The sequence below is a fragment of the Sinocyclocheilus rhinocerous genome, unplaced genomic scaffold (assembly GCF_001515625.1).
Source record: "Sinocyclocheilus rhinocerous isolate Xijiao unplaced genomic scaffold, SAMN03320098_v1.1 scaffold1156, whole genome shotgun sequence".
Lineage (NCBI taxonomy): Eukaryota > Metazoa > Chordata > Actinopteri > Cypriniformes > Cyprinidae > Sinocyclocheilus > Sinocyclocheilus rhinocerous.
The window spans coordinates 804,518-829,064 of record NW_015630041.1 but is presented as its reverse complement, the minus strand read 5'-3'; the positions used below and the strand labels follow the sequence as shown (position 1 = coordinate 829,064).

General features: G+C 38.7%; 1 protein-coding gene across 1 annotated transcript in view; it reads right to left on the bottom strand.

The window, feature by feature from the left end:
• LOC107739890 (protein jagged-1b-like) overlaps positions 1–24,547 on the bottom strand; it is a 30,293-nt gene that overhangs the window by 2,999 nt on the left and 2,747 nt on the right. The window contains exons 3-23 of the mRNA XM_016552135.1: positions 19,256–19,313; positions 15,884–16,135; positions 14,942–15,002; positions 12,081–12,211; positions 11,868–11,987; positions 9,540–9,653; positions 9,352–9,465; positions 9,150–9,263; positions 8,996–9,042; positions 7,768–7,941; positions 6,652–6,802; positions 5,801–5,965; positions 5,167–5,280; positions 4,960–5,073; positions 4,739–4,852; positions 3,941–4,057; positions 3,324–3,351; positions 2,065–2,150; positions 1,191–1,304; positions 680–789; positions 236–578 (exon numbers count right to left, since the gene is read on the bottom strand). Coding sequence (XP_016407621.1) covers positions 236–578; positions 680–789; positions 1,191–1,304; positions 2,065–2,150; positions 3,324–3,351; positions 3,941–4,057; positions 4,739–4,852; positions 4,960–5,073; positions 5,167–5,280; positions 5,801–5,965; positions 6,652–6,802; positions 7,768–7,941; positions 8,996–9,042; positions 9,150–9,263; positions 9,352–9,465; positions 9,540–9,653; positions 11,868–11,987; positions 12,081–12,211; positions 14,942–15,002; positions 15,884–16,135; positions 19,256–19,313 — 2,641 coding nt within the window. The remainder of the gene's footprint in view (positions 1–235; positions 579–679; positions 790–1,190; positions 1,305–2,064; positions 2,151–3,323; positions 3,352–3,940; positions 4,058–4,738; positions 4,853–4,959; positions 5,074–5,166; positions 5,281–5,800; positions 5,966–6,651; positions 6,803–7,767; positions 7,942–8,995; positions 9,043–9,149; positions 9,264–9,351; positions 9,466–9,539; positions 9,654–11,867; positions 11,988–12,080; positions 12,212–14,941; positions 15,003–15,883; positions 16,136–19,255; positions 19,314–24,547) is intronic.

Genomic DNA, 24,547 nt, shown 5'->3' with positions numbered 1-24,547 from the left:
TTTGTTTCATATTTGTAACATTTTCAAGAAAAGTTTTGATTTTATTGACCAATCTACCGTATTGGCCCGAATATAAGACGACCCCCCCTTTTTCAGAATGTATTTCTTGCGCTTTTATTCATCTGAAGAAAAAGCGTTTGGATATGACAACAAAGCTTGCGAGAATCCAACCAGCATGGAAAACTTCACCCATGAGGAACGTTGTCTCCTAGATGAAGAGAACCTGATCTTTCACGCCCCACTACGCTCACCGAATTAGAAAAGGGTGGAGGAGACGTTTGGAGAAGGGGAAAACAGCTCAAAAGCTCATAATTCAATCGTTCTCCTCTGAAAGGATGACTCACTTGAGGCATGTTCTCCTTGTTAAAGGTGAACGTGATGTTGGCACAGCTGTCGTCCTGGTAAGAGAAGCTGGCGTGGCATTTGGAGGGTGAAGGGGGCGCAGGGGGCCAACATTCTCCAAGACTAGGACAGGGTTTGACAAAGCAGTGCTCTTCCTTGATGGGAACACAGGATTGGCCAGCAGGACACCCATTTCTGGCCTTTCCTGCCCGACATGATTTTGGTCCACACCACATCTAAAGAAAAAAGAGACACAAAAATAAGCATTTTTGATCGCATAATTAAGAGAAGTATTACTAAATGCCTCAAGAATACGATGCAGCGGCAGCTAAGTTACCATGGTGCAATAAATCTTTCCATTTTGACACTGGCAAACGTTGCAGTCTTCCTCCCATTTGGCACCATCAGCAGCTACTTGTCCGTTAGCAATACAGGGTCTCCCAATGACTGTGAACGACATCAACAGAAGAACATGACATGGCAAGAAAGGGGTTGGTACGGTTTGATCTTCTTGAGTGAAACCTGAAGCATTACATTTCCATTTACCCGCAGTGTGTATATTTTCCAATTGTTTTTTAACATGATTTCTTTTAAGATTGTCATATTCATTGCAGCCCACGTACATCAAATTGATGTGAACTGTCAAACTGATGAGACTTTTTTTTGACAACTTTGGCACTGTTGGCAAGGTTAAGTCATTACTATGTAGGAAAGGAAAGGTTTTGGAGGTGTTAATGCAGGTCGTGATGTTCTTTTCAACAAGAAATGATGGTCTCCCGAGGGGACCGGTGAGGTCGGTATGGTTATTTGGTGTGTAGCCTGTTTGCACAAGCTTATATGACTCTCACCTTCTTGACACTCTAGTCCTGTTCTTCCGGGTGGACATTGGCAGCGATAACCATTGATTTCATCTACGCAGGTAGAGCCAATTGCGCATGGAGAAGACTGACACTCGTTTATATCTGAAGGAATGAAGAGAATCTTTTAGGAATGCTCTGAACTTTTAAAGTCCTAAAATATTCCAATCGCATGAAGAGCAACAGGTACGGTCTTGTTTCTCAGAAAAACATTGAAATATTGTAAAAAAAATAAAATAAATGGATTTACCTAAAAAGCAAGACTGCTTAAGATGATATTAAAGGCTTGTTTTCCAAGAATATCTTGAGTTAAGGTTTGTTTTTGCTTAGACAAAATTGCCATGTGGTCTTACTCATTGAGTTAAATATTCATAGTTTTAAGGATTTTAAGCAATCATGTCTTTATTCTGTGTCATGCAAAACTCCCAAAGAGATCACTTTGATTGAGACGAGTTCATAAAGTATGAGCGAACACCCTATCCTGATGGACTATATCATCTTGGACTCAGCTGACATTAACGTCACGAGCTTATTTGCAGGTTTGGATGCAGTAAAGCCTGAGGTATGTCTCGTGCAGCCAGATGAAAGCTTTTAAAAGAGCAAACCGAGCTCTGTAATCAGTGCTGGATAACTAGGCTGATTGGCTTTCGGTCACTGCGAGTCAGTTTCTCTCGAGGGGCTGTGAACATCAGCGCTGCAGAATGCGAGGACGCTGCTTGCTTTGCTGTTGGCACTCTGCCCAGAGGGCTGGCTAATTGGGTGGCTAGACTGTGCATTTTGCTCCAGCTCTGTTTGTTTTTGTTTGTTTGTTTTGCACATTAACAGGGCTGACAGCCAAGAGTATCAGGCGTCATCTAACACTCACTTATGCGGCAGTCTGGCCCTGCGAATCCCAGAGCGCACTCACAACGGTACCAGTTTTCACCATCCACACAAGTCCCGCTGTTGTAGCTATGGAGAGAGAAAGACAGAAGCTCAAACACAGTTCGGTTCAGGCATCTTTGCAGCATTACAAACAGGGTCCAGAAACGGCATTAATCAAGCACCAAAGGAGACTCAAAACGTTCATATTGACATACTGTATGAGAGCTGTTGGCTAAGTTTGACTAGGTCAACTAAAGTGGAAAGAGAGAAAAAAAAACAACAACACATACATATATATATATATATATATATATATAAATACAAAAAAATCGTATAAAATGAATAAAGTAAAATAAAAAATAAGCATAAAACCCCAAAAATATATAAAAATAAATGAATACAATAACAAAGTAAAATAAAAAAATGAATACAAACATATTTAAAATAAAATATAATGAATAAAATAAAAAAAACTTAAAAATACAAAATAATATAAAGTGACAAATGAATAAAGTAACATGAATAAACAATATTACATAAAATGAATAAACATTACATAATATAAAATTAATAAAAAGCAATCTAAAGTAAAATAAAAAATACAAAAAAAACCATTTAATTTTTATATACAGTAAATAAAAGAAAAAAAAACAAATTAAAATAACATAATATAACGCAAAATGAAAATAAAAAATATATAAAATAAAATTGGTTAAAAAAAGTAACTCACCAGTGAATGGTAACTTTATAAGGATATTTGCTACAAAATTATTTTATATATCAAAATATCTCCAACTGTAATGTCAAACCCTCACTGATAAAAGTGACAAAAGGATTCAAATCAAAGACATACAAACTGTGTACTAATAAAAAAACATCTGTCACAGCTTGCATGTCACAACAACTTTTACAACTATGGAAAAATAGGTAAATCCAATTGTTATGAGTAAATTTTATCAGTTCACTGTTATCAGCGGACCTTAATTCCTAATGACAAAATCCTTATCAAATGAACTCATACTAATCTCTTTTGCTGGGATGTTATTGTGAACTCAGAATCTTGCTTAGACAACTTCTCGAGCAGATGAACCCGATTTCAAAAGCACAATAGGCAGTGAGCTTAACGCACCCTTGGAATGACAGAAGCTATGGGAGTGCCTGTTTCCCAGCACTGTGAGAGAGTGTGAGAAAGTGCGGCACAGCTGTACGGGCCTGTTTACAGCGGCAGGCTGTGTGTGTAAATGTTTTGCCAGGACTTACCATGGGTGTGGGTTGCAGTCGTTGGTATCTGAAAGAGAGAGAGAAGAGGGTTTGTTTCACTTCACACCCATGTGAGCACATAAGAATGAACGCAACAGTCAACATGTCAGAGCTTGTGCCGGTGTGCGTGTGTGTCTGCGTGCTCGCGTGGGCGTCCAGTTTGGCAGAGTCGCTGATTGCTCAGTAACTAACTGACATGCTGTCTCTAGCTTTTCTTCTCTTTTAATTTTTAGGACTCCAGGTTTCTCCGTTCTCACAGAGCGAGAGGTGCACAACAATACATGAGAAAGGCACATTGAGGGGGGAAAAAAAAGAAAGAGCAGAGGAGAAGCGGTGGGGTTGAGGAAGGGGGACATCTGTCTCCACTTTCCCTCATTTACATTTTTTCCTTCATAGCTGGCAGCAGCCGACAATGTCCAGCCAGGGTGAGGTGGGTTTAGAGAAAGAATGGAAAAGAACGAGCAAGACAAAGCCAGGAAAATGGATCCCTGCTTTATTCTCAGACTAAATGAGGTTTGAAAAAATTTAATTTTATGAGTAAAACTATTCCCTCTTCCGCTTTAAATCTACCTAGGAAGTTTGGACTGCAGTTACCGACCGCAGGAAGCGGTACTCACTCTCGGTGCAGGTGGATCCTTCCCAGCCTTCCTTGCAGACGCAGGTGAATGAGTCGCCGTTGACCACACAGGTGCCTCCGTTCTCACATGGGTTGGGCAGACAGCTGCTGTTCTTGGCTGCAGAGGAGCCACAAAAGAGGTCAGAATGCTTTGAACTGAACAGATCAAAACGAGTGCAACCACAACAAGACTGCCACACTTAAAACAGACCCGCTACATCTTGAAGTATTACCAAGTACAACATTTCCCAAGACTCGTATTACCAAGTACAACTAAATTTCCCATCAAAGAATTGGAGCCGACCGTACGCCAGATATTATATTTTCTGCATCAAAGAAATCTACAAAAAACGCTCGTCCCCAAAATCTGATGGGGTTATTTTACAGATCGTGCAGTTTGAAGCAAATTACTGCCAATACATTTGACAGAAAGAGAGTGAGATTTCAGTCTGTGAGCTAGAATGATTGAATGTGAACAATGTTTTCCTCCTCACTTTGCAAAGTGATCAAACTTAGGGGTCCTTAGCATTATAAAGTTTTAAAATTTAGTGATCATAATATTCTAGAAAGAATTATTTCTGAAGCACTCACAAAGATACTTGCAGCAAATTATTTGCCGCACTGCTTGCTCCAAACATTGTCACAAAGTGCATTTTCATGTAAAAGTATGACTTTACAGCAAGAAGTGTGCTACAGGGATTTGTGGGAATGCAGTGTTTTTGTAAGGGCTTGATGCACATGAGCTGTATCACATTCAAAGATAGAGAAAGTGAATGGGCGAAATGTCACACAAACTGACCTATGTTACACGTGGCTCCTTCCCAGCCAGGTGAGCACCTGCATTTGAAGATGTCCCCTTCATCATGGCATGTACCACCATTGTTGCATGTAGCTTCGTCACATTGGCTATCACCTGAAATTACAGTTGATCCAATAGTATTTTATAACTCTGTGTGTACACGCTCACACACAAACAAAAACTCAGCAAACTGGGTGGGTCATAAAAATAGTCTTTCGTACGGGAGTGGCATGTTTTTCCCTTCCAGCCATTTCTGCATTCGCAGTAGAAATCGTTCACCAGGTCTTGACATGCTCCCTTGTTCAGGCAGGGGTTCAAGCTGCAGTCATCTATGTCTGAAAAAAGGGGGAGAAAAGAACAAGAAAATAAGCTCAAAGAAGCACAAACATTCAGCATAAGCAGAGAAAAATCTATTCAAGTGAACATACTGATTTCGCAGTGAACTCCTTCCCAGCCGTCAGCACAAATGCACTGATAAACGTTCACCTTATCGATGCAAGTACCGCCATTGCGACATGGGTTACTCTCACAGTCGTTTATATCTGAAAAAAGACCACAGACGCCACAGAATTTAGGATCATCTACATAGACGACAGGGATGCGCAATATATTGGTTGATTATCAGCTATGAATGATTTTCATTTACTGGTATTGGTCGTTGTGGCTATAATTAATACTGATTGACTGATATTGGAATTTTAATTGTGCAAGTTCATTTTCTCTATTTTTACACTGAGATAACCTTTGCTGTCATCTAAAGTGCACTTAAAGTTAATCTGATAACTAATAACACTAATAACTTAATAACACTGTTAAATGTAACCTTTAGCAAATCTCATTGAATATCCATTTATCAGACTGTACATTATAATGTTATGATGGGTAAATTCACTTGGAGCATTTAAAACAACTGATTTTAGTTTTTAGTGTTTTAAATCTAATTAATTTAGACAAAATAGTCTGGAATTTTAAAACTAGGCATTTATCGGTTATCGGACATAAAATGAAAATAACTGTAATGTCGGTGCATCCCTCTAATTCGATAATAATGTTTAGTCTTACTCTCATGGCAGTAGGTGCCTCTGAATCCTTCCTGACACTCGCATGTAAACTGGCCTCCGGCCTGACTCCTGCAGCGTCCGTGAGGACCACAGACGTTTGAGGAGATAAATCGCACCCCTTCCGGCGTACTGTTGGACACCATGGCAACAGTGCAACTGTCAATCACTGTAAAGGTTTCAGAGAAAGAACAAAATCCAGCTGTCAAATCTCTGGGCTCATTGTGACATAAAAGCTATACTATTCCCATTCATCCACTTTACAGAAATCCAATTTATTTAGATATTTTTGGGTTCACTTTCCAAAACAATTTTTTTTTTTACATCTACTTTTTCAGAAAGAGTGTGTGAGGAGGCCATTTAATGCACATCAGCCCTGATTCTGCTCAAAGAGTTGAAAGAAACTTGATGGGCTTATCTAGCTGTGAGGTTTGCCCCTCCTCAAACACACACAAACACACACACTTTTAAACATCCAAGGCAGAGAATCCCACCAAGTCATTACCACGAAGAACACACACAGAGTTGTTAAGAAACTGGCAAATGTTCAGGAGGAATTTGGGAATGGAGAAAGTGTTTAGGAGACTGTGTGTATGTGAGCTGTGTGTCCAGGGAGGTTACTGTCAAATAGCTCACCATGGGCAGAAAAAGCCTCATGTAACAAAATAGGAGTTCTTTTTTTTTCTCTCATTTTCCGCCCTGAAGGTGGTGGGAGAGTCCACAGGCCTGTAATCTAGTTTTGCTCAGCAGCTGAACAATGGCATGCAACCAGCAGATCAGCTTACTTTGGGTTTTAGGGGCGGTTTACAAAGAAATGCCGAGACAGGATCCGGCACAGAGACTGAAATTTCTCACCTTGGCATGACGTGGTTCGACAATGGTCCTTCAGGTGAGAGCAGTTTTTACCCTCGTAGTCATCGGGACATTTGCAGAAGTAGTCTGATGCCAGGTTGAAACACTGCACGCCGTTCTGACATGGGTTGGGCTGGCAGTAATCGATATCCAGCTACACCAGAGAAAGATTTACAAGAGGAGAAAAGAGCGCTCAATGATGAGGGGAAAATGATATCCAGGCATTTTTGGATTCATAGAAAACACAGAGCAACCCTCAACAGCCTCGACATAGCGTCTGCCAGGAAAAAGCGCACCAAAACGCTCAGGAGAATAAAAACAAACAGAAGAATATTTTAAAGGGCTAGCCAAACCCTGCCGGTCTCAAACCTAGCCCGTCTTTCTTTGTCTATCTCTTTCTTTAGGGTACAACTAGAGCTGGGTGGATGAAGGTATACACTACTGTTTAAGAGTTTGGGGCAGTAAGATTTTTTTTTTTTACGAAATGAATACTTTCATTTAGCTAAGATACATTAAATTGATCAAAAGTGACAGTAAAGACAATTACAATGTTATAAAACATTTCTATTTGAAATAAATGCTGTTCTTTTGAACTGTCTATTCATCAAAGAATCCTGGGAGAAAAATTACGGTATCCACAAAAACATTAAGCAGCACAACTGTTTTCAACATTAATAATAAGAATAAATATTTCTTGAAAGCAAATTAGCATATCAGAATGATTTCTGAAGGATCATGTGACAGAAGACTGGAGTAATGGCTGCTGAAAATTCACAGAAAGAAATGATATTTTAAAATATATTAAAATAGAAAACACAATATTTCACAATATTACTGTTTTTAATGTATTTTTGATCAAAGAGCATAAGAGACTTCTTTCACAAACAAAAAAGATTACCAACCCCTTTATATGAGCAATTTTGTTTTGATGCTTTACCATTACATAATGTGAGGTTGACTCAGTACTGATAACAGATTTATTCATCTGTTATGAATCATTTTTAATAAATCTTTTGTTTTGGAGGGGTCAAAAATAAATATACAGTATATACAGTTACTGTGATTCAAGTATTTTATTTAAAAAAAAAAAGATACCAAAAAGTAGGAGTTATCTCTCACCTGACACAGCTGTCCCGAGAAGCCGGCAGGACACAGACACTGAAATCCATTGACTTCATCCTGACACTGACCACCGTTCAGGCAGGGACTGCTAGCACACTCGTCCACGTCCTTCTCACAGTGTTCACCCGAATAGCCAGGAGGGCAAAGACAGCGGTAACCATTCACCAAATCCTGTCAAAGATGTGTGCGAGAACTTAATTTTTTTTAAGCTACAATAAAATAATCTCTGTGCCGTAACCATAGACATACTTTCCTGGCACTAACCCCCAAAAAATACATTTTCAGCTTAGAAGGCTTACATTTTTTTGTACAGCACTTCTGAGAATGAATGGTATCAAGATGTCAGCCTCAGACGGCACACCCATAAACTGTTCATGTTTCTGTTCTGGATGTTTACAGTTTCTAGTCTTCTACAATAAGCCCTTCTGAAGATGAACTAGTCGCTGGATTTGTCAGAGTTTGAGAGGTTTGTGGCATTAAGCCACAAAGAAAGGGACTCAGGAGTTTTGTTTGAAGCAGTCAGTAGCAATTAAAGGGGATATCCTCGAGCACACCTGTACATTCCACTTTGTTCTTAGTTATATCCGATTTCAGATAAACCCATCACTAAACATCTCATCCAAAATAACTAGCTGTACTTGGCCACTTTACATGCCAGCCCCTTCATGCTTAAAAGAAAAAACAGAATATTATTCTACTCGTTCACAAGTTTGGGGTCAGTAAGATTTTTAATGTTTTTGAAAGTCTCTTATCCTCACCAAGGCTGTACTTATTTGCTCAAAAATAGAGTAACAACATAAATATTGTGAAATTGTATTGCTATTCCTAATAATTGTTTTCTAATTTAATATATTATAAAATGTAATTTATTCTTGTGATGGCGAAGCTGAATTTTCAGCAGCCAATACTCTAGTCTTCAGCGTCACATGATCCTTCAGAAATCATTCTGATATGCTGATTTTGTGCTAAAGAAACATTTCTTATTATTATCAATGTTGAAAGCAGTTGTGCTGCTTAATATTTTTGCGGAAATCTTATGATGAATAGAAAGTTTAAAAGTACTGTATTTATTTGAAATAGAAATCTTTTGTAACATTATAAAAGTTAACTGTCACCTTTGATGAATTTAATGCATCCTTGCTGAATAAAAGTATTAATTTCTTACTCACCCCAAACTTCTGAACAGTAGTGTGCATTGATAGTAAAAGATCAGAAGATCTCCTACCTTGCAAGTTCCTCCATTCAGACATTGACCCTGGCAGTCATTTATGTCTGAAATTGAGAGAAATATGTCTGAATTTTTAAGTCAAACACAGCAGACAGAAGTCTAAACAAGCACATGCCGAGATTAAAAGAAAAATACAGATTGTCATACTCACTTGTATCACAATTCTGACCCATCCAGCCAGTGAGACACTCGCAGAAATATCCACCAATCAGATTGTGGCATGACTTGGCATTCACACATGGCTTGTCCTCACATTCATTGGCATCTTTGCAAAAAAAAATTTGATTACCTCCCAGTTAAAAGCATGATGAATGATGAAAGTCAGACTTCATATTGCTTCACGAATCTCTCACCAATCAGACACATTTTGCCGGTCCAGTGAGGAGGGCAGGTACATTTGAAGCCATTAACCAAATCCTGACAGGTACCTCCGTGTTTGCATGGGTTGGATGTACAATCGTCCACATCTATGAGATCAGAGCAGGTTAGACAAATCAAGAGTTAATGAATATCTTCTGAGTGTGTTTGTGTGCCTTCTTACTGATTTTGCACGATGGGCCGCTCCAGCCGGCTGCACAGTGACACTCGTAACCCTGACTGGTCTCCTTGCACGTCCCTCCATTCGCACAAGGGTTGGACAGACAGGCGTGCTCAGCTGTGAAGGCAAGCACATTTTATCACTTGTTTGCAATTTGTATTGATTATTCACCTGAAAATCTGTCATTATTTACTCACCCTCATGCTCTTTCAAACTCTCTTGTGAAGCCATATGATCGAATAAAAATTAGTTTCATAGAAGAAAGTAAGTTTGAAACTACATGTGGATGAGTATAATAAAGACAATTTTCATTTTTGGGTGAACTATAGGTCTGATATGCTCTCAAGTCTGCATCTACAGTGACCAGAGTATGCTGATCTAACCTTTGCACTGCAGTCACATGACTGACCCCATTAACTTAACAGTTAGTTAAGCTTTTATCTTCCTGCTTAAGACGGAACAATTCCTCCAATGGTTTGGATAGAGGAAGATTTCACTGCCTCAGGAGGTTGTCACTCACCACCCTGAGGGCTTGAATCTGGATCATATGAATCCGAGAGGAGGATGGGGAGGAAAAAAGCCATGACGGTCCATCTGGCAGATTTCATTACTATACCCATCCAACCACTGACTGTCAAAACAGACGAGATCCACTGGCAGGACATATCATAACAGAGGATTAGAAGACCTGGGCGCCCTTCCTGACACTGTAGACAGTTAAGGCCCGAGGTCTGACATCACCTGATCCCCCATAGGCTCTCTACGCCCTTTTCTATCTAGTTAAACCAGAATGCAATGACACTGCCGCAAAATTTGACTTGGTGTCAATAACAAAATGGCATTGTGTATAAAATGGACTTGTGCCAACAGAAACACAGAAAGCAGCGCATAATGACTTGTAAAGATTTATAAAATGAGACAATCAAATTCAGGCTGAATGACCGCATCTAAACTGCTCTGTGTATCAAGTTTCAAGCAGCTACAGCATCATTATGTTTCAGAGTCATAAACAGGGAAAGATGGTGAACCGTTTGGGCAGTACTGCTACAATAAACCATACACACAATATGCAAAAAATGTACCTGCAGAACAACAGCTTGTTCCTCTAAGGGACAAATTTTTGTCTTATCTGCCCCTAAAATGTGCATAGTAGTATCTTAAGGGTACATATACTACTCTAAGGTAGTAATTTGCACCTTTTAGGGCTAGATAAAGTACAAACCCATCCTTTTTAAGGCACTACCCCAAAAAGGTACCATTTTTGCAAATTTATGTTTAACAGTGCATGGAGTGATTCTTTATAATGCTATGCATTAGGGTTGGGCCCATAGACGATGCCATCGTCCATCGCAGATGGCTGACAGACATGGCCAGAACCAACCTTAACTTCAAATAAAAATTCTTGTACACTGGGAAAAAAAATTGGTGTACTTTGAAACAATTTTCAATTAGAAATTGCTAGTAAATTTCACAAATAATTACAAAGAAATGGCAAATAACATGTTAAATTACCCATGAAATTCAAATTTCTTTTGTAAAACACCAATTTTTACAGTGTAGAGCTTTTCACAAGCATTAGGAACTTCAAACTAGAGGTCTACACGGAGGACCCGAGACCCGAGGACCCGGGACCCGAAGGCTTCTTACATTAGGTAAGACAAAAAGTTTAATTTTCGCAACTTGTTAATAGCAATTTGCTGTGGAATATGTGCCGATCGGGTCCAGTCGGGTCTGTGTCTTCCCGCCCTTCGGGTCCATCTTTCAAATAATTGACGGTCCGCGTCGGTTCCGGGTAGTACATTTTTGACATTTCTCGGTTCTGCACGGGCCCTGGTCCAACTTTCAAAATAATAGACGGGTCCGGGTCGGTTCAGTGTAGCATATTAACGGGTCTCTTCGGGTTCGGGTACGGATTTTTGGACCCGTGTAGACCTCTACTTCAAACACACCATATTTAAATGCAAAACATAAAAAGGGAGCGCTTAAAATGGAATGAGGAGGTCAACTATGTCGAAAAAACATAACAAAACAAAGAAGCAGGAAAAAGAACACTTGAGAAAGCACAATACAGATATTTGCTATACAAAACAACTAGCTTCAGTCTTTTCACTAACTGATGCATATTGAATACAAAATGGCAAGAATCACCATTTCAGCCAACACCTAAAGAGCACATAAAACAAAACAATGTGTGACTGGCCACTATTCATGTCAGTCAGACAGACCTTTCGTGACTAATTGGACGTTTTTGGCCAAAATCTGCAAACTGAACCAGACTTTATGCCATTGTTTGAAAGTGTGGCTAGCAAGACTATAGCATGATAGACTCACCTCGTTCACAGTTGACCCCAGAGTAGCCGTCTTCACAAGAGCACTGGTACTTGTCAGGCCCTGTATTGCTGCACGTTCCTCCATTCAGACATGGCTGGTGAGTTCCACAGTAGTTTAAATCTAAGAGGTAAGAACATTCAGTATTAGTATTGAATGTTAGGAAGCAAAAAAGAAAAAGAAAAAAGAGAATAAATAAAATGAAAATGTGCTTACCTTTGTCACAGAGTTGTCCACCCCAGTTAGTGTCACAGAGGCACTGCCAGGGTTCAACGCAGGTTCCGTGTACACAGCCCGGGTGAGGGATGCACTTATCACAGTACGGACCCTGCCAGCCATACAGACACCTGAAAAAGACAAATATACACTAAGGTAAGGTTTCATAAATGGAAAATGACCACTAAAAACTGCAAGTGTCACTAAATGTCAGTATATATACCAGAGGAATTTTCTGCATAGTGGTAGTGTTCATTTTTACAGTTTTTTTTTTTTTTGGACCAAAATGCCCACTACATTTAGTCAATATTTTGTCATGTCACATTCATTTTTTTCATTAATTTTTCCAGTTGTGCAAAGTAGATAAAACTCTATGTGTGTGTGTATATATATATATATATATATATGTATGTGTATTATTAGTTATTCAGTTATCATGAACAGAATGAATAACAAAGTCAGTAATTTCACGATTAACAGTGCAAAACAAATTTCAACACAATATTACTTTAATGACATGTTATTTTGATTAAAGAGAAGAAAATGTTCTTGTTTACCCTTTGACAAATTCAAATAATATCCACCAACACCACTTTTAGAAAGAGTTTGCTTATCCAGTTCTCTCATTTTCTCAATAGGTGTCAGGGTTAAAGAAGTACGTACTGTTATAACAACAACACTACACAAAAACAATGTGTAGTGATTTTCTGAAGCATAATCTGCCATAATTTTCTCAAAGTACTAATCAAAACTTTGAGAAAAGTATTGTTTTTCAGGGCATTCAATGCTAAAAGGTTACCCTTTCATAAACTCTTTTTTAAAAGTTCACTCCAGTCCACTGGGAAAAAGGAAACGCCGACAACTTCTTGTCTGATTATTTAATGCCAAGCCATGCAAACAACAAACAGCAGCTTTAAAACTCCACTGGGTCTTTTAGAGAGACTAACATTAGCTTGTGGCAGGACACTCTGTCTCAATAAAAGCGGAGCAGCTTGGCCCCAGAACTGCTCGGACTGTCTGGGTGGGTGGTGGGGAGGACTGTGTTTGTAAACTGCTCCATTGGCCAATGGATTTATGTCAGGTTATTTTGCATTCTCACTCCTGTTCCCATGTAGCTGTTCTCCGCCCCGGGAACGAAGAAAACAGAGTCAGATCTACATACAGCCGCAGAATATCTCTAAGCCTGTAATTAAAAGCCATCTCCAAAACAGCTCAGCAATAGCTCTACACTCCCCCCTTTAGATGGCAGTAATTTAACAGCCCGAGCGAGATAACCTGCTCCTTAAAGAAGGACTCAGATGAGATAGTAAGTCACTTGAGCACTTAGCCACAGGAAAACAGACTGCCCTCTGGGGAAAAAGAAAACAATTAGCCTGAGGCGGCAGTTCAGCTGTAAAAATAAACACGGTGATTGAGGAAACCTCTCTTAAAGACAACTATTCTTAAACGTGCGAGAAGATTTCACATCAGCAATGTCTTAGAAGTGACTTTGAATGATATTGAAGCAGAAATATGACGTTAAATCTGCATGGCTGAGAAAGATTTTCACCTCGACTGTAGGCCTTGGCGGTTCCGATTTAGCACAGTAAGAGCTCTTGTTACAACAGTTGCACAATTGCATGGTTGTGTGTTCTGGCAAGCTTTCAGTGAGAGATGAATAGGTAATGGGATATAATCATGCCAAATGTAACAAAGAGCTGAGGTTTTAGTATACATTGAATTCCGTAGACTTCTAGCCTTGATCTTGAACGCTTTCAGCGATGGTACAATGATGAGAATTAGTCAAACAAAACATCGTAATAAAACATCATTAACGTCAGACCAGAAAACATGTGAATACCTATAACAAACCAACGGAAAAGCAGAAAAAGCCCAATGCAAAACCTGCCATGACTTGCCCCAACCAATAGAAGATTAGTTTGTTGTGCAAGAAATTCAATTTTCATTAACTCGATGCCCTACTCACCACAAATAAGTTACACATGATGCATTCCTTTATGATGAAGCAAATAACTTCAGAAAGCCTTGTTTATGCATTTTTTCCAATGCATGCTGCAATCGTACACATTACGAAGCAAACCCTAACTTAAGAAACAGTCTAGGAAAACATGCTGCTATGGAAGGATGGAAAACCCCCCCACAAAATAGCTTCAAATTCTGTTCTTTAGGTAAACAACACAATAGAATAAAACCACCATGTTATTTTATTACATATTAAACAAGCCAGTTAGTTTATGACCTATTTTGATGTGCATCAGTGTTACAAAAGTATTTATGATGCACTCATAAATCACTGAGCTATAGCTGTACACAAACACACAGATACGCTTCGTTTTCTCTTCCCCGTGGCCAAATTCAAACATCATTTGTAAAACAAGCAGTGCGTTTTAAAACCCAATTAAAGGTTGAACTTGGCAGATTATGGTTTGTAGATAAGGCTTCAACATCTTGCCAGACAAAAGCAAAAAACAAAATGGCTAAAAATAGCTTTGTGCTTCAGTTGTCTCTACAACATGGCCTTATTGACACCGTCTCACTGCTAAACGCCAGCCATGTTGCATATTTGTAGGTGGATGTCAGTAATCTGTGCTTTCATTGTCTGTTGAACAGAAACAGAGCTTGGGCTATCAGACCCTGATAGGTCAAACAGGACACATGGATTCTAACAAGATTTAACCATAAGCCTCTAGTTGTGGTGAAAGCTTGTACTGTTGCATCTTTCACTCTTTAACAAGGCTTGACTTGTTGCTCAAAATGTTAAAGAGCAAGGCTGAGGACAAAATTAAAAAAATATATACTTTTTTGCAGGAAATGCCATAAAAATGTTAAAAGAATAAAGAATAATATTGCAAATAACTCACTTGCAGCCACCTGGTTGCTTACAAGATCCATGTTCGGTGCTGCAACCTTGTCTGCAGATCGCTGGAAAACAGAAAGAGTGGGAATGGATGAATGAGAGTAAGTTTGTTCCCCATTCTTGCTGGGCTATGTACACCATGAGCCTCAATGTCCCCTGTTCACTTATGAAAACATTTTGGCAATGTATAGGGCAGAAATCTTTCAACCCCCTGACCAGCCTTACTGAATCCTACTCTAATTTGAGTCCCGTCGTCAGGCTTCGGGTGCCGCGCTCTCCATTCACCACTTATTCCAAACTATCACTCTCACCCACCAGCCTCTTAAAATGGCAACTGTTTGCAAACCATTTTACTTTATTATCAGATGCATTCAGAGATGCCCAAACCAATGAAATTGATTAAGAGGTAAGAACACAATGTCCTGTCCTTAATGACTGTTAAATAGAGATACAGTATATAAATAAATTTTTTTATACATTTCTATTTTAAAGTATAATATTTTATATTATATACTTTATCATATAATAACATTTCAGTTCAGCATAATTGGAAAATGTACAAAAGTTTGGAGATTTTTTAAAGATTTTTATGACTTTTATGACTATATTTTAAATGCTGTTTTTTTTACTTTCTATTCATTAGAGAATCCTAAAAATTGACAGTTTCCACAAAAATATTAAGCAGCAATGTTTTTAACATTGATAACAATAAGAAATTTTTTTGAGCACCAAATCAGTATATTAGAAAGTATTCTGAAGTGACACTAAAGGCTAGAGTAATGGCTGCTGAAAACTGAAAAAAATACATTTTAAAATATATTAAAATAGAAAACAATTATTTTATACTGAAATATTATTTTCACAATATTACTGTTTTTACTGTAGTTTTGATTAAGTAAATGCAAAAAAAAAAAAAATGTGGCAGCAACATAGTCTACTTGCTCACCCGTATTGCAGTCAGGAGCCGTCCATCCTTCCAGGCAGGTCTTATTGCCATTCTGATCACAGGTGTAATGTCCAAAGAATTCGTCACGTGGCCGGCAGAACTTGTTGCAGCCAAAGCCGTAGTAGTGTTCATCGCAGGTGACCCGGATCTGATACTCAAACTGGGCGATGGGGCCGTTGTGGGTCAGCCTCTGCCACTGTCGATTTGGGTTGATCATGCCAGAGTGGTACGCTTTCTCGATGAGCTTTCCACCTGAACAGTCAATGTGTAACACTCAGAAAGGCCTTGACACAATAACACCACACACAATTCAAGAGTTAAAGGTTAACCAGGAAAAATATCTAATGTCTCAATATCTAGTTGCTCACAGATTAAAGATATAGCTGGCCTAAAATGACCCCTCATGTCTATAGCTGAAGGAAAAGCCACATTCACTATTAATTACATTGTGCAAACAATATGTAATCCTATTGGCAGCCAGCACTCATGACATCAGTGAATAAACACTGTCTTGCGCTCTCTCTCTCTCTGTGACATATTCACCCAGAAGATTCAGATCCCATGCAGAGAAGTGGATTAGAGCAGGGGTTTTCAAACTGGGGTCTGGAGACCCCCAGGTGGCCACAATGGATTTGAACACTGGCAAACGTGAAGCAAAGTTTACACTTTTTGCAGTCGCCAAGCATCGTCTCAAGTTGCTTTTTATATTTTAGAACAGCTTCAAACATGGCTAATACCATTAGAAATCCATTTTACAATGTTAGATTCAATGTTTTGAGTCTAAATTTACAAAATTTTTGAATAATTAGCTATTTGTTTGTGTTCACGTTCCAATATGTATCCAGTGAATATTTTATTCACTGCTTTATCCCAAAATTTTAATTACCACATGCCTATTAATTAGGCTATATAAACTTTTTGTCTCCAGCAAAAATAACAATAGCATTTTTTATTGTTACAGTGATGTAAATCTACTTCTACCCTAACAAGACAAAACTTCCCATCTCTATTCTTAATTCTGCTGTTTCTACCCGCAGAAGATGAGGTAAGCTGACAGCTCACATCTTTCACCATTTTATTCCTGAATATGACTATAACAGGGTACTGTGAAATGTCTATTCCTCCCTTTCACATAAACTCTTATCTTTAAAGTTCTCCGCAAACTGATGCAACATGGGTAGATTTATTTATATGATTCCTAGAGGAGGTAGAAAGAGTGAAAAGAGATGATATTATGGAGGCAAGGTGGGCCTATAGTTCATAGGACTCTGGAATGCAGAGGGTCATTGTGGCATTTCACTTGCACCCTAAACCCTACAGCCAGAGCCAAGTGTCATGTCTTTACTACCTGCAGCCTGATCCACTTCACTGTGGGGCGAGGAAGTCACATTAAAGTGATAGAAAAAACCTCTGCGCTCTCAGGACAAATAATAAGGAGAGTTGCTAGCAAAAATTAAAATCAATTTCTACTAAGGACAATTATGTATATGAATATAGTTCTATATTTGATTTATAACCAATCAAAAGTTTGGGATCAGTAAGTTTTCTTTTTCTTTACTAGCACATTGGCTGTTTGCTAGTATAAGCACATATTAAAGCCTTATTCTGCATGACCATATTCTAGATCCCTTAACCCTACTCCATGCCTAAACATAACTACTACAACAACTACCTTACTTACTATCAATAAGCAGCAAATTAGGAGGAAATTGAGGGAAAACTCTTAGTTAATAGTGAATATGTGTTCCCTAATCCAAAGTGTTACCAAATTAAAATTTTTCAAAAAATACAGGTTTTCAAAAAATATTAAGCAGCACAACTGTTTTCAACATAGATAATAATAGGAAATGATTCTTGAGTGTCAAATCAGCATATTAGAATGATTTACGAAGGATCATGTGACACTGAAAACTGGAGTAATGGCTGCTGAAAATGTGGTTTTGCCATCACAGGAACAAATTACATTGTAGCATATAAAAATATAATTAAAAAAATTTTTTTTTAATAATATTTCACAATATGAATGTTTTACTGTATTTTTGATTTTTTTTTAAATGCAGCCTAGGTGAGCATAATTTAAACAATATTTTCAAAAAAACATTAAAAAAACTTACCAACCCCAAACTTTTGAATGGTAGTGTATGGATGAAAGTGTTTGTCAAATGCATTTAACACTTTTAACCAAAGAAACTTAGAATGTATTTCAGGTACTGTGTGATCGGTTTATACATTTCCTACATTTCTCTGACTTTGGTGTTGCTAGCAGCATGTTCTACTGTTTGAGCTGGTATTGCTTTCAACGTTTTTTGGCCAAAATCTACCTTTGGTTGACAATATGATATTTTGCGATATTCATAAACCTAAAGTTACAAAATCTTCTCAAAATACAGCAAAATCACAAATGAAGGCAAGTCTGAATTGGCTACAGATTTGGGGATTTCCAGATTCTAATGTTCCATTCAAAGATTCAAATCCAATAAACAGAAAAAAATACCTCTAAAATGTAGCAGGGCACATATAAAAAATTAATTGAAAAGACAACCAATCCAAAATGACAGGTTCTAGGATCAGAGAAACCACTGGCATATGCAGTCTATAACCTGATAAATACTGTAAAGTACAAAACAAGAGTACAACTTCAACATAAGCTTTTCTGCAACAAAAAATTTGAACTCAAAATATCTGGATCATGGCTGAAAGTCGCTATATCAAAGTTAATGGTAACACAACCCAGACGAGCTATTCAAATGAACTCCACCAGACTCAGTTTAGTGTCTAAATGGAATTGTTTCTGAAGTGTTAAGCCCTGTTGAGGTGTAAGAAGAGAGAGGTTATAGCAAACATAACCTTGTGCTTGAGCTATGCACCGTGACAGAGAGGCCGTGAGACCTTGACTGCCAACACTTGCCATTAGTCATCAGGTATTCGGAAACATTTTCATAAGCATGAGGCCCCCTCAACAATGTTTCTCACAGACACACGCACGCACACGGTCTTCCTCTTCTTCTTTTCCCTGTCCTGTCACATACACCTGTCAGCACATTTGGTTTAAAGACTAGCAAGCTATGAGCGGAAATGGTAGAAAAACAAACTTAAATTTGTTGCATTTCCCAAAGTTTAAAAAGAAAAAAATGCAGAAGAAAACAAAACAAACTTTAATTTCTTACGTTTCCCAAAGTTTAAACAAAAGAAAAAAGTTATGCAGAAGAAACAAAATAAAACAAAAACAAAAATAGAAATAGAAACAAATCAAACAAGCAAGAAACAAAGAAAGAACATCAAAGAGAGAAACAAACAAAACAGACAATCTATCAACCAAAAAGCAAATAAAAACAAAAAGCAAAACAAACAGCAAAAGATCCTGCTACTCACTTTCACTGGTGGTCTCGTTATTGAAGTCCAAGGCCTCCACTATCAACGTGTAGGACCTCTGGAAGAGAAAAACCCACATGCAGTCAGCAATGAAACCAAAACATTCAACACAGAAACATCAAAGATCATTTTACATAAACAGAGCTTTAGTCAGGGACCTTGACTCGTAACCAATAAACACCAATGACAAAATGTGACCATGGGGACACGCTGCGAAATGTGCCGTGAAAGATCAGAAGAATAATACAACCTTCACCTTATCTGGTAGTGCTCTCCTGAAACTTTGGGTAGATACAGTATCACCATCTTTACTATTTAAACAATGACTGGCAGAATAGATCAACAAGCATCCATGATTTGGTAATATGACAATGGGAGACTGTTGTTTAACTTTAACCTTCGCAGTACAGCTGAGTGACACTTCATAACATTATTTAATCATGAAATTTGTTAATTCAAGCTTATTTGCTTGTGCACATAAAATTAAACTATTACATTTTGTGCAATTTGAGCTGTTCCTTTACAAAAGTTTTTAATAATAATAATAACATTAATAATAATAATGAATAAAGAAATGATAATAATATTAGTAATAATAATAAACTTAATTTGTAAAGCACCTTTCATACATGGAATGCAGCTCACAGTGCTTTACAATAAAAAAAATCATTACAATAAGCACCAAGTAATTCACATGGAAACAAGTAAAAAAAAAATCCTTATTCATATAACATGAGATTAAAGATGAAATCCCCTTTGTAATGATAATAAAAGATAAAATTATTACATACATAAAATGCATTAAAAAAAATGGAAATTCAAACCAAGTAATAAGAATGCAAAACAAATTAAACCAATTTAGGCTTGAGCATTGCAGCATCAGGCCGTTTCTCTCCATTCTGAATTTTTCCCCCAGATAATAATGACATTTCCAGAAATGACAGACCTCAAACTTCTTTTACGTGTGTGTGTTTATTATGTGAGGGTCTAGTAGAGCTGAATCACTTGGTCGTGTTAGTCTCACTGACAGTTATGTGGCATCAGTTCAGTGGTTATTGTAAGGATATTAGGTCCAACATTTTGTACATTCAAAGGAGTCCTACTATATTTGTACTAACTGTATTTTGCAAAACTGCCATTAAATTTGCAGTTTGACAGATTGGATGGTTGAGAAACACTGATGGAATTGGATGGCTGCATCATAGTTCTTTAATATATACAATGATAATGAATGATTCATATCCATGTACCACATTATTTACATGGTACTCCAAGAATACCACAGTGGCTGGCAAGTAAAACCTACTGGTAGATGTCATAACTACACCATTAGGGGGCAAAAAAAACAACTTTTCCCATTGAAATACTTTTTTTTTTTCTATGGAATTCTAAGATATTTTATGGTAACCACTTTTAAAAGTGGGAAATGAACTCATGATACTATGTAACTCATGTAACTCATGATACAAACTTTTTACAAAAGTGAAAAGTTTGGGATTGTAAATGTTCTTGTGGTGCCATCAGCCAATCAGCAACTCCTTGATGATGTCATTTTTCCCCCCAGTCACAGATTTACTGGTTGGCTGATGTCATCATGTGATTAGTCAAATTACATTTATGGCTCAGGTTATTGGCAAATATATGCAGATTTGAGTGCTCTTAAGCAATAGTGGCAGAATTCAAATTGTGGACTTCTTTTCTGTACCAGTTGAGCAATGGGAATATATATATATATATATATATATATATATTTGTAATTTCTTCCACAGAATGCCTTACAATACATACATACTAATAAATTCCCACTAATGTCCATTCTGCATAATTACCTCACATATATGACAGAAACAGTTACGAGAAGAAGAAAATTGCAGAATGAAAGTGAACTTGTTTCTTTGAAAAACCCACAAAAATCCCCTTTCACTTCTCGCTTTCAGGTCTTTTGTGTGCTGCGTTTTGTTCCTCTTTTCCCCCACGGAGTGGAATGTGGAGTGAGGATCTGAGGGAGTTGCGGGGGGTGGGCTGCTTTTAGCATGACTCCAATGCAGGCCGAGATCTCTGGAGGGCTTGGCTACATTTCAGCACTTCTGAAACGCTTTGTCTGACTTAAGGTCATCATGGCTCTCACCGGTATCAGGTAACAAGAGTCACGGAGAGAGAGAAATAGAGAGAGATTACTCCGCCTGAGAGAATAAAATAAGCGTCCATATCTAGGATTTAGCGTTAGAAGTTGATCGAAAAAAGCAGAAGCGTATGAGAGAAAACGAGCGTGTGTGCGAACGTGCCTGTGCCAGAACTGAAGCGTCTCTTTTCGGCACCTACTTGTCAAATTCACACACTCGTACTCTTGACGAGGGACCATGGAATTTCCAACATCACCAAAGTTCTCACTGTCCGTTTGCAGCAAGGATGGACCTTGAGTCCCCTACACCACACCATTCAAACAAACCAACGCACAGCACCTCTTACTGCACAAAAAGCTAAAATTAGTCTGCGCCATTCTGGTCTCGATGCACTGAAGAATATCAAGATCCAAATCGACATATTTAGTCAAGACATTTTTGGTAGTATTTTAAACTAATTTCCCAAAAAACAGCATGTATGGCCAAGATACAACAGCCAAGGACGTCCATCTGCATGTAGCGGTAATGCTAAAGTGCATTAAACAAAACTACTCAACTACTTTGAGAAAGTTTTACTGTGCAAAATGTCCAAGCACTTATTAAAGCACAGGTGCTAAAAATAAATAAATAAATAAAAATTACACTTCTCAAACTCACTAACCAGCTACTCAGCCATCTCACAGTCACTGTGCTTATGGTTGTCAAATATCAGTTTGATATATGGGTACAAATATCAGTTTATTTGATGCAAGCTGTGACACCTCTGTTAAGATACACCTTGTCCTTTCTCTCCTTATCCACACTTGAACGCAATGTGAACACAAACATGATGTTGAATCACGGCCCCCATTGAATTAACAAATCTTGGCAGTTTATGTATATCAAGCGCACAGCTCATTGATTTCAGCTGCTCTGCACTTCCACACATGTGTTTGAAAGTGCTCGCTGCCGTTTATAACTGACATGTCCGGACATGAGCTAGCACAACCTCTCATCAGATCAGGGGCAACAGGACGGCGACTAAAAAAGCTGATGGACTTACCTAACCTTAACCTAAGCAATTGGTTTTCCTGACATTATGTAGTTTTACATTCACATTTATGCATTTGGCAGATGATTTTATCCAAAGTCACATGACCTTGGCGTTGCTAGTGACATGCTCTATCTACTCTTTGAGCAACAGGAACGTTTTGTGCCCTATAAGGGTTCAAACAGACTATTCTATGAATGACAGTTTTTTGGTGAGAAGCAGAGGAAGTTTTAAAGAAAAGGGCCGCTGTGGATCTCACTTCATAACTCACAATCTGTTTATCAGCTCTAAATGCCTGCTGCTGCCAGGTTCATTTTTCCCATGCTTGTCACTGACCTCAGTGTCATCACTGAATGCTCACTATCCCCATCAGCAGACTCCCAAACTTTACATTGCATTTGCTTTATCATTCTAGGCCTGCACAGACATCTGATAAAGGTCTACATTTACTCCCAAACTCCTTGAGCTCTGATATGGGACGTTTTCGGCTTCTACAAAGGGCCTAGGCTTCTCGTTTTTTGCTTTTATCACACTGACTCGCTGTGGGAATCTGTCAAGTGATATCTCGGCTGGTAAAAGTCTGATTGCTAATAAGGAGAGGCTGACATGTAGAGTGACAAACGTTCTCAACAATGGCTCCGGATGTACTCCGCCAGATTCCAATCAATCAAAGTCAACAGGATTTACATTAGCAGCTTGAAAAACTAGACTATGACCAAGAAGGATGCCCTTTTTTGCCTTTCAGGAGGTGCAATCACAGAAGGAAGGCCTTTTTTGTGGGAGATTCCTATCAGGAGTGCTGGCCGGAGATAAGGGGGGCTAGCAGGGAAAGCTTTTGACAATCTTTCACTGCTCTCTCTGGCGTGGAAAATGAGACAGGCTTCCCTGATAACAGGTCTGTCAGTCACCTGTGTGCACATAAGCGCTACTGGCAGCCATCTAATCTCCTGTCACTCAAGAAGGCGATCGCGGGCAGGGACTGAGGAGAGAATCGGATCAAACGGCACATCAGCTGTCAGATATCCAGTCAAAGGGTGTGTATTCAAGATTAGACCTCTCAATACAACAAAATGTTCCCTGGTAACATCATGAGTCTGAATTAAGTAAGTCGCGTGTGAGGTGATTGAGAAAAGTTAGCTAAACAAAACATCACTACAAGTACAGTACTACACTACATTACAATGTCCTAACATTGCCTCATTCAAGACCTTAACAAGGGTGAGAAAAAAGGCAAATGATGCATTTCCTCATTCAACGACTTGAGTAATTTGCGCTTAAGTGCCACATCAGAGGAGACTGTATAAAGCAAACATGTCATTATCCCCTTAGCTGCCCGTAGCTCTTTACCTCAGGCTTGTGGACGGTTCACCTGCATTTTTATTCCCACACCGACCCTCAGCCTGCATGCTGTCTTTTCCAATAGCACGAGAAATGGACAGAATGTGCTCAGACAAGCAAAAGAAAGACTTTAAAATATGGTTTGGATTACTTCTGTGTTTACTTTGAAAGGGACATGAATTAAATACACACATAAATTCTAGTTTGGCTTTTAGGAAAGGGAACGGGGTTCACAGACCATTAAGCTGAATAGAAGATGGGACAGGAAAAAAGGAATTATCCAATTTGTTGGTGAACCAGCTTTTTGGCTCACGCTGAGCAGACAGGCCCCAGGTGCATTCAGGGCCAAGGGGCCAGAGAGCAGCGCTGTAATTTGCTGAAACGGCCAGTATGAGAAGTAAGGTCAGGGCTGGGGCAGGTTTGTCTAGGAGCCGATCTCATCACTGCTGAGTCGAACGCAGCTTCCTGTTGCTTGCCCTGGGCCGGCATTATTCCTGGACTGGCTCCAGTATGCACAGTAATCCTCCCTGTAGCCAGTTTGGCCCGGCTATTGTCACCCCCTGTTTCATGTTCGCTGAAGCTGGCTCTGTCTGGGTGGGCCATGCCTAAAACCCCCTCTCTCTCTCTCTCTCGCTCTATTTGTCTCTCTACACCCTCTCTAAATCTAAAAGCATGGGGCAATCAAATTCACTAAAAGGTGCAAAATAAATGGGTGGTATGGCTGTAAATGAAACATTTAAAGTTTGGCGACGAGGTTTGGCTGTTGTGTCTGGGAACTTGCTGAGAGTAATTACAGAGGGT